Source organism: Chiloscyllium plagiosum, chromosome 25 (genome assembly GCF_004010195.1).
Source record: "Chiloscyllium plagiosum isolate BGI_BamShark_2017 chromosome 25, ASM401019v2, whole genome shotgun sequence".
NCBI classification, from domain to species: Eukaryota; Metazoa; Chordata; class Chondrichthyes; order Orectolobiformes; family Hemiscylliidae; genus Chiloscyllium; species Chiloscyllium plagiosum.
In genome coordinates, this window is record NC_057734.1 from 9,494,641 (window position 1) to 9,510,671 (window position 16,031).

The 16,031-nt window shown below is 37.6% G+C and overlaps 1 protein-coding gene across 1 annotated transcript in view; it reads right to left on the bottom strand.

Moving 5' to 3' along the window:
- chek2 (checkpoint kinase 2) overlaps nt 1-16,031 on the bottom strand; it is a 34,883-nt gene that overhangs the window by 6,082 nt on the left and 12,770 nt on the right. Inside the window, exons 6-11 of the mRNA XM_043715463.1 lie at nt 12,289-12,357; nt 12,142-12,206; nt 8,544-8,643; nt 3,931-4,017; nt 1,400-1,563; nt 93-208 (exon numbers count right to left, since the gene is read on the bottom strand). Of these exons, the coding sequence (XP_043571398.1) occupies nt 93-208; nt 1,400-1,563; nt 3,931-4,017; nt 8,544-8,643; nt 12,142-12,206; nt 12,289-12,357 (601 nt within the window). The remainder of the gene's footprint in view (nt 1-92; nt 209-1,399; nt 1,564-3,930; nt 4,018-8,543; nt 8,644-12,141; nt 12,207-12,288; nt 12,358-16,031) is intronic.

A 16,031-nucleotide genomic window follows, 5' to 3' on the forward strand; every position in this document is an offset into this window, starting at 1 on the left:
AAGAGAGAGAGGATGACTTAATAAAGTTTTAATGCTTTGAATGCTGATCACATTTCACTCAATCCTTTCCCTTAATTACAAATTACACTTACCTGCTTCAGAGACATTTGCCCAGCACTGCGGGATGAACTTGTAATGTCCATTTATGATTTGATCCCTCAAATTCATGTCTTTGATTTGATCACTAAATGGTGGATACCCACCCAAGCTGAAAAACAAAATGCAGTCTCCATTCTAGTAACTATAGAGGGACTTGGTTATTCACTTTGCCAATTGCTCACAAGATATTCTTCCAAAATAATACTTTGTACAAGACATGGATGCCAAGCTCCTTTTGTTGGATTGAAATATGCAATAAGACAAAAAAAATTCATCCTATGAAACATTATATTATCGCTAAGTATCTGGTCTTTGTGCATATGGATTAATGTTGCCTCAAGTGCAAGACCAAACCTTTTTGAGGTCTTTAGTATTCACCAATTTTCATGATCTACTGAGGAGGGTCATGCCCTCCTTTCTCACTTACCAAATAGCAGCTGCATTTTAAACAGAAGTCAAAACAAATTGTACAACTTATGTTCACCCTCCATTTAATAAAACAAATCTGTTCAGAAGCCATAAGAATCAATATAGATGAACTGTGTCCTTTTCAAAACTTAATAAATCATTCTGAAGTTTAAGCAAGTTAATATTACATTAATTTCAAACACAGATTAACTCCACATATACTTTAAGACACTTTCCGGCTGATATTTTTCATAGAGGAAGAATTACCTATTTGAACTTCTACAGAGTACAAACAACACAAAGAATGTCTAAACATATGAAAGTACAGTTAAGAGTGCACAGAAAAAGACCCACTAGTCCACTCAGCCTATGCCTTCCAGTTCATACATTGCAATACATGAAATTCTCAATGCCAGCTTCTGATTTGCACACAATTCAAAACCACATGTTGCCAGTCTTTTAATGATTTTTTTTTTTAAATGGGCAAGAAAAAAAAACATTGCAGTTACCTTCAGATGTTATACCTTCCTATATTCTTAAGAAGCAATAACTTTAACTGGCCCACAAAGAAAAGATTTGATCCATAGTGGATGCATTCTAGTAAGACAAATAACTGGAGATGCTGGAAATTTGAAACAAAACCATGCTGGAGCAAGTCAACAAGTCTGGCAGCAACTATAAAGAGAAAAACAGACTGGCCATCTGCTTTTCAAAGCAAGTCCTACATGCCATCAAGTCACTACAAACACACAAGTGTTTACAAACTAACAGTTCACTTCAAACAAAGTGAAAATTGCAATTAATTGTGCTTCAGTTTACTAGATCACTGTACAAAAAAATTTCTATCCGAAAACCAACACTTGATGAAATTCATGCAAAGCAAATGACTTACCATATGAAAAGTATAACTCCTAGGCTCCAGCAATCCACCGCTTTGGAGTACCCTCCTGCTCCAGCACCCAGCAACACCTCTGGAGCTAGATAGGTGGGTGTTCCACATAATGTTTTCATCAGGGATGTTTCTCCCAAGATCTTTGACAGACCAAAATCAGTAATCTTAGAAAGAATAAAAATAGTGTTCGAAAAGATTAAATTTAGCTTTTTAAAGAGACAAGTCTTTGTTATGTATTGAAGGATTCCAGTTAAGCACTGCCATGTTCTCTGTTATATGAAGGAGAATGGAGCAATTACTAAATACAGTTTGCATGGATTTCACAGCAGTTTTCACAATTTACACAGCATTTAACATGGTTCAACATCCATTATATGAATGTGTGAAGGGTGGGCAACAAATGCTGGCTTTGCCACAACATCTGCAAGCAACTGAAGAGTAAAGGAGCAAGGCAAATTTAAATGGTAATTTTTTTGAGATAACTGCGCAGAGGGAAAGTTCAATTAATATAAATGATTAGGATAACTTCTTTATTTATTTAAACCTATTTTTGTAATCAAACTGTTCAGCGACATTATGACACACCCCTGGAGCAGGCAGGACTTGAACCTAGGCCTCCTGGTCTAGGGGTAGGGACACCACCACTCACCCCACATACTGCTGCACGCAATACTAGAAATACATCGGATTCAAGTTTGGTCAGATTAACCTATTCGTATTGCTGTTTCTCTGCGGATAGTAGGCCAAGGAGACGCAACAACAACACCATGCATTTACCATTGGACTAGTGGGGAATCAGTTCAAATTCCACCAAGCAAGCTGGAGTTCAAAAGAAAATTAATAAATCTGGAAAATAAAACTAGTCCTGAAATGGCAATTGTTACAACACAGGGTAAACCCTCCTGTTTAATTTACACCAGCAACACAGAAAAGATTTATCCCATGCAGTAATCTGTGAAAATTCAAGAGGCCAAGAACTATTTAAAGTAATTTTATTTCTTAAAAGATAATGAACTAATAACTATTTATAACTCCTTCCTCTAACCTATCTTCCCTTCTATAATACTAGTCTGATAATAACCTCTGATTAAGATTTATCAAAAATTCAAGTTTTCAAACCCAGCCAGCTGTCGAATCTTCTATTTGGATCTCCCAGTGTCTTTTTTTCTTCTTCTTAGGGATTATGCTTCACAGGACACTAATCGATAAAGGTATCTTTAAGAGCTATTTTTCAGGCAATCTCTACCTGCTGGTGGCATGGCAGTTCTCCTCCCAACTGTTCAACGTTCCCTGGTCTTATACCCCCCCCCCCCAAAGCATTGGATTGTGTCATTGGCTTTTAAGATTATCAATATACTAAATTCAAACTTGATTGGAATTTGTTTTTTTTGGGGGGATATAATTTAAACTGATTGGCCTAATTCAAATCTGTTTTTGTCTCCAGGCAACCAGCTACCCCAGTAGCTGGACCACATGTTACATTGTATCTTATTCAGAATACTTGGGGCTGTCAGGTAGTTCTGCTAGTTTTTAAACTCTCTTAAAAGGTACAGTACACCCACAATGATGAAACAATCATCATAAAAACTCATCCATTTACTAACATACTTTATGGAAAGAAATTTGTTATCCTTATCTAGTCTGACAAACACATCCATTCAGACCCATAGCAAAAGTGGCTGACTCTTACCCAACCTCTGAAATGCCCTGACCGGCTAGAAAAGCAAGCCACACAGCTCTAGGGATGGAAAACAAATGCTGACTTTGCCTGCATCATTCATATTCCATATAAGAAATGAATTAAACTTGAAACCTTTTTTAAACAAACACTCTTGTGTCTAATGAAACATTTTAGGAAATACTGCTCTCAAATCAGATAGCAGACAAGGGTTTGGGCTATAAAAAGTGTTTTAAAAGGATAAATACATTTTCAGGAAGAAATTCCAGAACTTGACCTGGACGGCTGCTAGTGATAGGAAAATGTAAACTAGGGAAATTTAGTCTGGTCTGAGTCATGATCATTGCATTCCCGTGAGGATTTGCTGTGGTCCGCCAGTGTTGTGTAATTTAAAACCAGGTGCACAACAAGATCCACAAGGAGGATGAGATTTAAAAATTAAGAGCCAGAAAGGAAGATGGTAACAAAAATTGCCATTTGGTCAAGTAACAGTTGATATCAACCAGCTTATCATAATGAGAAGATAAAGAAAACAAAGGTGGAAGTCTTCAATAAACAGAAGTTTTGGAATGTTGCCTAATATCAAGGGTGCAAATTGTTATGGGGTGAAGTCATTTTAAATACCAGTATATAGAAACAGTCATAAATCAGAATCAGTGCAGCTACAGAATGTTACAAACGAAATTTCATGCAGAAATAAGATAACTGGGTAAAATAGTCCGTATACCACGTAGATGAAATGCAACAGTGGCTGATGTTCAATGCATCGTTTTACTGCCACTACATTTGGTACACTCTCAATACTATTTCGGTTTTACCAGTAGATGGCATCAAACTGCATCATAATCCTTACCTTAATGAGGCAGTTCTCTTCATTGTTCGCAAGCAGTACATTCTCTGGTTTGAGATCTCGGTGGGTGATGTTATTTTCATGAAGGTACTGTAATTAGATTGAAAATTTAATGTCCTCTGATCTTTTGAATTTTAAACTAAATTATATTTTGTTATGCTATATTATCCCTGTGTGATTTAGAATCTATGGACATACATAAATATCCAGAATTCCAGATTAATCACTAATGCATCACTGTACATTGAACTAACAACAATCGAGTCTGCTGCAGTGACAAGGAAAATGGAGCTTCAGATTTTAAATGTCTTGTTTCAAGCTTCCTACAAGACAAGATACAATGCATTCACTTGCTCTCTCCTCTCCAACTCAACACACTGATTTCCTATCTTCCTAGTTCTTTGATCTGTGGCTAAAAAAGTAAACCCTTCTGGCCTTGCAACCTCTAACAATATCACCTAAATTTTAAAATATTCTCAAGAGAGGAGTAACAACAGCAAAGCCACATTTATTGCCCTTTTCCTGCTGCCCTGCAAAGAGCCAGTGGGCCAAATCTCAAAGAGCAATTATTCTTTCTTAAACTGCAGTTTTTGCCAGCTCACACCAGAGTTAATTAAAAGGTCAAACAAATAATTGGAATAGAAACAGAAAATGCAGGAAATACTTAGATCAGATGGCATCAGTGGAGAAAAAGTTGTTTTAAGGTCAACGATTTTATACCAGAGAAAAAGTTAGAAATTTAATAACTTTTTTTAAGTGAGTGAAAAGAAGAAATGGTGGATAAAGATGAACAGAAATGGTTTATGAAAAAGTAGCAATCTACAGATATTAAACAAAGAAGTTGGTGGGACAAGGACAAAATGAATGGTCAACATATAAGAAACAAATAATTGTTCGAAAAGAGATGTGAAAGGCAGAATGATGAACAGTTTCCATCCAGAGAGAGAAAACAATAAAATTGAAACCTGTAAAGCAAAAAGGAAAGAATATCCGTGCAGAAACTGTTGAAAGTAAATCTGATTCCGGAAAGCTGTAAAGCATTGAACTAAAAGATGAAATGTCATTTGAGCATATGTTGAGTTTGAATGGAAAACCAAAGGATGTCAAGGACAGAAGGGTCACTGCAGGAAGAAGTTGGAAAATTAATGAAACAGGAAGAGAGAGAGGGGGAGGGAGGGAGAGAGATAGAAATAAAGCAGGTGCTGTTGATACAGAATGGTGTCTTGGGAAAGGGAGCAGAAGATGGATTAGGTGATGGCAACAGTGGCAAAACTAGAGGATGATCAACTGAAATTAAGGCTAGCTGTGTGTAAGGTGAGCACTAAGAAACCCTATGATAGTCTGGGAAGGAGGATGACTGAAGTGTGGAAAATCAGTTGAGTTGTGGGGACAGGCAAATCCTTAGCAGAGGTAAAGGGAAGAGATGTCAGAAGTACTGGTATGGAAGACTGCATCATCAGAATAGAATGGAATTTTACAGGAAATAGGACATGGAGGTAGATGTTCAAGTTTGCAGCCTCGGCTCAGAAACAGAGAAATCGAGAAGGAGAAGCAAACAGGCAGAGATGATGACATTAAAGTGGGAGAGTAATGTGAAAATTGGAAGCAAAGTTGATTAAATTTTCCAGCTCAGGTAAATAACAGAAAATGGCACTGATATATGACTGTATCAGTGTACTATAAACAAATAAAAAAAGGCAAGAAAGGGTCTTCAGAGGGACAGAAACAAGGAAAATTTAACTGATCTTGCAGTTTTACTTTTCCCACAAGGTAAATTACCTGTGATAGAGAATTGCTTCGGTGAGGGCAAAGATGACAACTTTCAAGTAATAATAAATGAACTACTTTAAGCATGCAGAAAGGGAGAAAATGCAGTAAGTAATAAATAAAACATTTGGAACTACTTGGGCTTTTGGCAAGAATGGTAGAATATCCTAGAGATTTGTTTAATTTCCTTCTCTTAGGTTATGGCTGCAGGGAGGATGAATCATGGGTTGGAATATGGGAGTTAAAATTGTCAAAGAATGGGAGGCAGCATATAGTTCTGATGGCCTTTTCTCATCCTTGACATAACCATAAAATTACAAGAAACTGTCAAACACAGAATCAAAACAAGTGACAGTTTTTAAAAACAAATAAGAGTTAAAAAATTCACAATTCTAAATACTAGATATTTAACTAGAGATTTATCACCTTTTGAGACTTCTGAGTCTTTTTTCTTAGGCCCCTCGGAACTTTTGGTAGCGTTTTGACAATGCAAAGTCGTGCTCCCACATGAAGTTCACCAGTGTGACCATTCGTTAGGAGGCTGATGAGATGCGAATAAGTTTAAGCCTCAACAACCACATGTACAAACACATTAAAAGTCAGATGTAATTAAGTCAATTTTCAGGTTTAAAATAGGTTCCAGTAAAATGTTAAATTGTAGTTGGTGGAAGACAGACAGGACTACCTTTGTAGTTCTGGGAGAAAGAGTAACAGATAAATTTTCCTGTGTCTTAGCAATGTCTAGTGTAACACCAAACTATGTAACATTGGTTCAAATTCTACTTAATGCAATTAGCCAAGTTCAGTAAAGGAAGCAGTATATGTAATACTAGTCCTATTCTTGTGATAGTCAATTCATAGCCTGATTTAGTTTCTACCTGCTGGTATAATATTTTTATATTTCTTATTCCAACTCTCTCTCCTAGAACTGCAGGCTCAGGAAATTCTATTCTCAGCATTAAATAAATGAAAAATGTTATATTCACCAACATGGGTTAATCTAAGAAAATCCTTTTGAATGCAGTAAAGGCAACACTATATATAGAAATGTCTTTGGTGAGTAAAGAACAAATGTGTCCCTAACAATTATATTAAAAGGAGTGAAAAATAAATAAGGAGATCTGAGGGTAAATTCAGTGACAAATCAGATTTAAAGAGACAGAGAGAGAGTCACAGACAGACAGAGAGAGAGAGAGAGAGAGAGAGAGACAGACAGAGCACGAGCTCATTTTAAAATTTGATACTTTTAAAATTTCAACAACTCAGAACCTCTAGACAATTTCTTTCCACATTTTAAATTTTCATTTTCTGGGCAAAAGAAGTGGTTTGGCAGTCGTTATCATTGTTAACTGAATACTTGCATCAACTTCTACCATTCTACGTGGTGAATTGATGGAACAATTACCAAACTTAACAACTACATAAATATCACCAGAAGGTTAAGGTGAATGATGCTGTTTCACAAAGCTAATAAGAAAATCATACAAAAATTGGCTAGCAACTTATGACAGTTCAGTTACTGCTTCTTTTCTACAAGATTTACTAATCAATTTGCACATCATTTACATGCTATTATTTTTTTCCCCAGTAAATCCTTGGCATTAACTGTTAAAAGGTATTTTAAAATTCATGCATACTTCACCACTCTTTAAAAAAAAAACTTGGTATTTTTGCAGTCCATATTTCTGACACAAATTAACATGTCTGCTTGTTTAAATTCTGAGGCAAACTAATTTGGAAAACTACATTATTTAGATTAATATTCCACAAGTTCAAAATACTTTGAGATCCAAGCTTGAAATTCAGATAAAGTTAAGCCAGTAGTAACAGGTTACTAAATCTGATGTGCGGCAAGACAACGAGGCACTGCAATGGAATTAAGTAGTAAAAAATTTTAGCAACACATGAAGAGAAAGATGTCTTCTTATCAGCAGAGTAAGGAAAGAAGAAACAAATGAGAATGTTCATTTGAAAAGTGTCTCATGAAACTATTATATTCATGTTGGTGGATTTCTCAACAAAAATCAGTGGCAGAAATTTAGAGGGCCAGAGAAAGTTCACCTCACTCCAGAAGGAAAGTCACAGATGTAAAATAAGTCTGTGCCACAACATATTGCAAACAACCCAGATTAGTAGAGTGAGGCCATCATCTCTCTGGAGGAAGCTGCATTCTTTTGAGCTGCCAGAGAATCTCTGATGTGGGGGTGGTCAGAATGGGTTTGAAACTATACATTCAGACATGTTATGACACATCTCTGGCTCAGTGAAAGGCTTAAGTGAGTTTTTTTTTTTAAACATACTTTACTGAATCTTAGGTATTTATTTACCATGATGGGCAGGCTGATTGGTTTGGCATCCACCCATCCTTTGTATTGTGGGGATGAGCTCAAGGTGCTTGGCCATGTGGGGAGTACCCATCCTATCATACATGCATTCTATCACACAAGAGCAAGTCTGTTCTTTGTGTGGTCCTGGTGGTGGTGATGGTGATGGGTTGGGGGCAGAGGAAGAGAAATGGAGTAAGCAAAAGAAAATAGTGATCATTCCTAAATCTGATCATTATGTAACGACTCTGAGAAAAGGCTGACGTGAGGAAAGGATTATGTAGTCCCAGGCTCCTTGTTCTTTTGATAAGTGAATGGGCAGCTGGAATTCATGACAATATTCCAACATGAACTAACACCTTCCGGAGAAGAAGTAATTAGTTAGAAAAGCAGGATAGGAATAGCGGTTGAGATAACAGACATGTTTCTAAACCAAAATAAAGAGTTAGCTGCTTTTAGTTCATCAGCATAGAAATTTGTTACATTTGTTGCTCACAACATATAATACAAATTGTAGCTACATACTTGGACTGCAAGAAGCATCTGATAGAACAGCAGTTTGGTCGTTTGTTCTTTAAGTCCTTTCGAGCGGACTACTCGATCAAAAAGCTCGCCACCTTCCATCCTTTAAAAAAAGGATTAAATTTCTCAAAAAGAATTTATTTAGCTTTACAAGATAATCTCCAATTCATACCAAAATAAAATTATTTGTAGCATATGACAAAGGGTGCAAATGAGAAATTATCCAATTGTGTGCAACCATATTTTAATCAGGACACAGATTCAATTGAATTGTAGCTACCGGATATAACTATTCTTGTGTACGAATAATCACACCGGGATCATTTGGCAAGTTCAACAGAGATATAATGCTTAATACACAAATTTTGCAGCAAGCATGCTATAATCCCGTTTCCTTTAAGTGAAAAATGAAATTGGTCATAAAATTCAAAGCAGCAGCTATAAAAATGCACTGATCATACATCTGAATAACATTTTATGCTAACAGTCATCTCCATTCCATACTTTGTGATTTCGGACACATCAGTATCTTTCTATTAAAAAGGTAGCCTATTGCAAAATATACCTAGTCTCTTAACACAAGGCAAATTATTTCCATGTCTCTTCTTTCATTAATAGCTAAGTTTCTAGAAGGTATTTGATAAAGTGCCATGTCAAAGGTTATTTCAGAAAATAAAAGTTCATGCTTTAGGTGATAGAATCTAGGCATTGATGGAACATTGGGTTGCCAAAAGGTAGCAAACAGTAGACACAATCAGGTCTTTTTCCGGTTGGCAAAATACATGTGTGCTGCGTCACAGGGATTAGTGTTGGAACCTCATCTCTTTACAATTTATATAACTTATATGAAGGGACCAAGGGTATGATTGCTAAATTTACTGATGACACAAAGTAAGGCAGAAAGGTAAGCTGCGAAGAGAACCAACAGATGCTACATAGGGATACAGATACTTGAGTAGGCAAAGAACTGGCAAATAGAGTGTAATATGGAAAAGTGAAATTGACTAATTACTTTAAGAAATTTAAAATAAACTTATTACCTAAATAGTGAAAAGGAATGCAGAGCTCTGCAAAGCAGAGGGATCTGGATGTCCTAGTGTATGGATCACAAAAGGGAAGTATGCAGGAACAAGGTGCCCTTGGTTAAAGTTGGAGCTGCATTCCTGGAAATTGCAACTTTAAGTGAAACAACTTGCAGTGAATCATGCTTTCCCAAAGCAACTAATGTTAAAATTAGAGTCAAGTTCCAGAGGACAAAGTTTATGTAGAGCAGCCAGGTGTTAAAGTTGAAACATTGCACCAGACGTGTGCAGCACTATACATTCCTGGTTGAAATAACATGCAAAATAAAACAAGGAAAACTTCAGTGAAAAGAAAGCAGGCTCCATTCTTATAGAGAAGTCTTTAAAGTAAATTTACAGTCCTGGCCGAGTGCAAGTTCCTCGACCACTGTGCCTCTATCTGTAAAGTAGAAAATTATTTTAAATAAATAATTGACCGCAGTTCTTCCATTAGTATAGATAGAAACAGAAATTTTAAAAACTAAGATTGAAAATGAAGTTTACTTCAGCACCCAAGCAGAGAAATTTTTAAACAAACAAAATTTTTTGACTGTAGGACACAAACAGTTTTCGAGTGTGGTGCTGGAAAAGCACAGCAGGTCAGGCAGCACCGAGAAGAAGGAGAATCGATGTTTCGGGCATAAGCCCTTCATCAGGAATCGCCTACCCTTCAGATGCTGCCTGACCTGCTGTGCTTTTCCAGCACCACACTCCCGACTCTGATATCCAATGTCTGCTGTCCTCACTTTCTCCCATAAAGTCAGTGGTGTCAGCTCTAGCAGCACAAGTGGAGGTGTATGCTTTATACACAATGAAAATAGATATGACCAGGAATTAAGGAATGTTAAAAGTGGAATGATACTTTAAATGGGAGAACATTTTAAACATATTAAAGCGAAGACAAGTTTTAAAGAAAATTAAAACGAAGTCTCCCTCCACAGTAAATAATGAGGAAAGCTATTAGGATGTTATAATTTATTGCAAGGGAAATTCAACACAAAAAGAGGGAGATATCATTCAGATATACAGGGTACTAATGAAGCCACATCTAGAAATATTATGTAGAATACTGGTTGCCTTGATTTAGGAAGGATGTAAATATATTGTAAACAGTTCATAGAAAGTTTACCAAACTAATACTTTGGAGTGGGAGGCAGTCTGATAAGGAAAGGTTGGACAGGGCTTACTCTCCTGAACTCTACTGGATGCAAGTTGTGATTGTTTTGAAGTACAAGATCATGCAAGGTTTTCACAGGGTAAATGTGGAGAGGATGTTTCAACAATTAGGAATCACTGTTTAAAAATTAGAGATCTCAAATTTAACATAGATGAGGCAATTGTTTTCTCTCAGAATGCTGAGTTGTTAAAACTCTTTTTCTGAAAAGGTGGCAGAAGCCAAGTCCTTTAAGAAGGTCGTCAGGGATAGATGAATTTTAGATTATAGTCAGATCAACCATGGTCTTACTGAATGGTGGTGCAATCTCGAGGACAGAATGGCCTCCTCCTTACTTTTTTTATGTAGTTTTAAACTAAGTTTACCTGGGGAGAGGCAATCAACATTAGCAGAAAACAGACTTTTATCAACAGTCTGAAGAGGAAAACAAAAATCATTCCAGCAGTTAAAGTGTTAGTGAAATACTCAATAAGTTCACCATTTAGTTTTCTCCCCTGTACCTCCACTACGTTTTTAAAAAAAAAAATCTTAATTTTGATCCCTCTCCGACTACACCAAAGATAAAGATAGATGGAAGTTATTTCACACATGTACATGCATGGAATTGATCAGTGCACAAGTATTTCCTTTTAAACTTATGTTTAACTTGCTTAATCCAGATGCCTGTTTAAATGATCTATAGATTTGTGTCAATTTATTACATTTTAGACCAAAGGAATGTTAACGTCATTAAAATTATTTTAGTTCAACCAATATCATTACAGAAAGAAACAGGACAAGCAGAGGAACCTCGATTATCCAAACATCAATTATCCGAATATCAGATTATCCAAAGGTGAGCTCTAAACCACCCTTCCCCAGATAATCTCTTCAATGATTCCCTGTACAGGGCAGAGGTGGAACCTGTCAAAAAGTTGTGCGCGCGTATGCATGTGCACTCCTTGGTGACTTACCCCACAAAGGCAGGAGCAGTCTTACTGTTGGTGTACAGCCCGGCTGCCCTGAAAGGGGTGGGTGGGGTGAGGGGGTGGTGGTGGTGGTCAGGCGGGGTGCATGGGCGCAAACGGGGGTCGGACAGTGGTGTGGGATTGGAGGCAAGCGGTGGCAGTGTTAGACGGGATTGGGGTCAGGTGGGGGTGGGGTGGGACCGGGCAGGGTCTCATGCACAGTGTGATTTTGCCTTGTCTCCTGAATGGGGAGCAGACTTCACAAAAACTCCAACCCCCAGAGGGAATCAATTAACCGAATAATCAATTACCAAACGAAATAGTGCCTGCCCATCTCGTTCGGATAATCAAGGTTCCTCTGTATAAAAAAAAATGCAATTTCCACAGAAGTAAGACCCAAAAAAATGTGTAACACTTACAAATCCAGTACAATGTAGAACGAGTCTTCAAAATCAAACACCTCCTCAATTTTGATTATGCAAGGCTTTAAGAAAAAAAATTAACAGTATTTATCAATCAGAAATTAATATTTCAATACAATAAAGTAGACACTTTCTGTAACTTACATGGTCCAATTTCTTCAGAATTTCAACTTCTGTTGCAACATTTGAAGTGGAACACTTTGCAGCAGCATCCTGCAGAGGAACGGAATTTAATTAGAAACTTGAAATAAAACAGTGCAATGCAAACAAGCTTGATTCACGTAGTATGAGAATGGCCAAAGTTTTAATCGATTGATCAAGACTGTTCGAAGCAGGAATGGTATGCATGAGAGGCAAGACTTCCAGCATCAAAATGAATTGTCAACTGTTCCATCACATGCAAATATTCTGGAATTGCAATTACATTTGGCAGCCTTTAATATATTAGCATACTCCTCAGTAAGAGCAATTACTTTAGAGCAGGACACACCTACAGAAAAATGAGTACTATGAGATATACACTATCCCGCTCAGGAGATACATTGCATTTAACAGCTTGTGGACAGAGTTTCAGGAGCAAACTGGCAAACAAAAGAATGGCTGAACAATTTTTAGATTGACTTGTACACAATGGAGACTGAAGAATTAACAGAATATTTGGCATATTAGTTTACATGAAAACATTCCATACAGAATTTACAGCTACCTGGATATGTTTGTTAAATCTACTATCTGGTAGCTCAAGCAGTTCGCAGCTCTAGTGAAAAGTTCTGATCATTTCATTGTCAGAGCCCTCATGGTCACATACACTATTGATATTTAATTCAACAAGCACATACACATACTCACACTTGTTACAAATGGAAAAGCATGCATAGAAGAGAATAAAGTATATGAGATTGTAAAAAAGCCTGTGGTTGATTAAATAAAAAAGAATTCGGTTTTCACAATAAATGTTCCTCCATTAGTTATTTAAATACATAATTTTCTTTCTAGTGAAAATTAGAAAGGATGCAGCCATCAACTTGGGTAACCAACAAGCATGGAGCCAGTAATCTAAATACTTTCTTTCTTGAGGCTTCTGACTTATGTCCCATGTCAAGTTCTGCTCCAAAAGGCACTAACTGTTGCTTGTAAATGCTATCAAAAGTAAACTGGGCAATGTGGTCATTCTACAGGTATAAGCCTAAACACGTGAATGTCTGTTGACATCTCTAAAATGCCCTCATTAAATCACATCCAATCCCAGAAGCAGAGGACAGCGATATCAACTAATTATTGCCTCGGATGGTATCATCAAATTCAATACATTAAAAGGGAACAAATCAGACATTTAGGTTTGTGCGACATAATAGCACATTGCTATTCATTTAGATGCTGAACATTGCCCGACACCAGTGAGGTTCGTCCAATCAGAATTATTACTCTGCCCCTGTAAAATGACGAGAATAAATGTCACACTATAAAGCCATGAGACATATTGTAAATTACAAATCTCATTTCCCATTTCAACTTCTATTTGTGCATACAAACATATAATCTCGAAGTATGCGAAAAAAAATTGATAGAATAGCAGGTGCTAAACTTGGTCATAAGAGACACAAATTAAAAAAAAAATCAGTAAAGATCCTCCAACATTTTTTAAATGAATTCATGGGATGTGGGCACTGCCGATTGGATCATTTTTGCCCATCCTTACCAGCCCTCGAGAAGGTGGTGGTGAGCTGCTTTTTTGTGGTGTATGTGTTGGAATTCCCATGTAAATGCTGCTTTTTACTTCTAAATGGCAGTCATGGATCTGTAAGGTGTGGTCGAAAGAACTTCAATGAATTTCTGCAGTGCATTTTGTGGATGGTACAAACTGCTACTACTGTGCACCTGTGGTGAAGGGACTAAATGTGCAACTTCTGTCTGTCAAGCAAACTGCTTCAGGTATCAAGCTTCTTGAGTGTTGCTGAAGCTGCACTTATCCATACAAACGGAGAATACTCCATCACATGCCTGACCTATGCCTTTTAGATAGTGGACAGCCTTTGGGAATTCTGGAAATGAGTTAATCACTGCAGGATTTGTGCACTCAGACATGCTCTTCAAGCATCAGTTTAATATGGCTAGTACAGATCAGTTTCCTGTCAATGGTAACACCCAGGATGATGATACTGGCATTGCTATTGCTGAATCCGCCACATGACGGTTAGATTATTTCTTGTTGGAGACAGTTAATGCCCAGCACTGGTGGGACCCAGATTTACTTGGCACTTATCAGCTCAAACCTAATTACTGTCAAGGTCTTGTTAGATTTGGATATTATTAGTACAGGAGTCACAAATGTTGCTGAACTCTGTGCTGTTATTAACAAATACCCCCACTTCTGGTTTCATGATGGACGGAAGGTCATTGGTGAAGGAGGTGAAGCTGGTCCAACCTAGAACAATATCCCAAAGAACCCCTGAAGAGATCATAGAGCTGAGAGGACTGACATCCAACAATCACAGCCATCTTTCTTTACTCCAGATTTTACTCCAGCGAGCAGAAAATTCTCCTCACAACCTCCCCCACCCCCACTCCAGTTTTGCCAGGGCTTCTTGATATAATTCTTGATCAAATACAGCCCTGATGTCAAAGGCAGTCAACTTCCACCTCAACTCTGGCATTCAGATTTATTTTATCCACATTTAAACCATGGCTGAAATGAAGTTAGGAGCTGAATGGCCCAGTAAAGCCCAAACTGAGCATCAGTGAACAGATTATTGCTGAGCAGGATGCTACTGGATAGCACTGCTGATTATCCTGCCATCACTCTCCTGATGATCTCGAGAAGACTGATGGGGCTGTAAACAGCTGGGTTGGATTTGCCCTGATTTGTATGCACTACAAAACTGGTTGATTAACTACCTTGTCAGATAAGTGTTGGTATTGTAGCTGCTTTGGAACAGCTTGGCTAGTGGTGAAGCAAGTTTTAGAGCACATCATCAGTATCATTACTGGAATACTATCAAGGCCCATTGCCTTTGCAAACTAGTGCCTTCAGCCATTTTGTGATATCACATGCAATTGATCAAACTGGCCAAAGAATTCCAGATTCTGGAAATCAGAAACAAAATCATAAATTGCAGATAAAGCTCAGCAGGTCTGGTAGCATCACAGAGAGAAAGTAGACAATGTTTCAGGTCCAGTGACACTCCTTCAGATATTTTATCTACTCATCACATCTGGCTGAATATTGCTGGAAATGCTTCAACCTTATATTTTGCACCAATGTATTATGTTCCCCCTTTATTAAGGATGGAGATACTTATGGCATCTTCTCCTCCAGTGAGTTGTTCAATTGTCCACAATCATTCACGACTGTATGTAATCGAACTACAGAATTTAAATTTATTCCATTGTTTGTGGAACTGCTTAGCTCAGTCTGTCACTTGCTGCTTATGCTGTCCGACCTGCTAGTCCAGATCTGTTGCTTCACCAACTGACACTTCGTTTTTAGATATTCTTGGCACTGCTCCTGGTAAGTCATCCTGCACTTTTCAATAAAGCAGGTTGAACTCCTAGCTTGACAATAATGGCAGCGCAGGGGATTTTCCAAATCATCAGGTTGCAGATTGTGTTGAAATACAATTGTGCTTCTGCTGATTGCCCACAGCACCACTTGGATGCCTAGTCAAGTTGCTAAACATGTTTGAAGTCCATCATTTAGCATGGTGATAATGTGACACAACAGGACGGAGGAGATCCTCAGTATGAAGACAGGATTTAGTCTTCACGTGGGCTTTGCAGTGATCAGTCTGTCAGGGACACATGCATCTGTGGCAGGCAGATTAGAGAAGATGAAATCAAGTAGTTTTTCCCTCTTGTTTACTCTGTCACCACCTGCTTCAGACTCAATC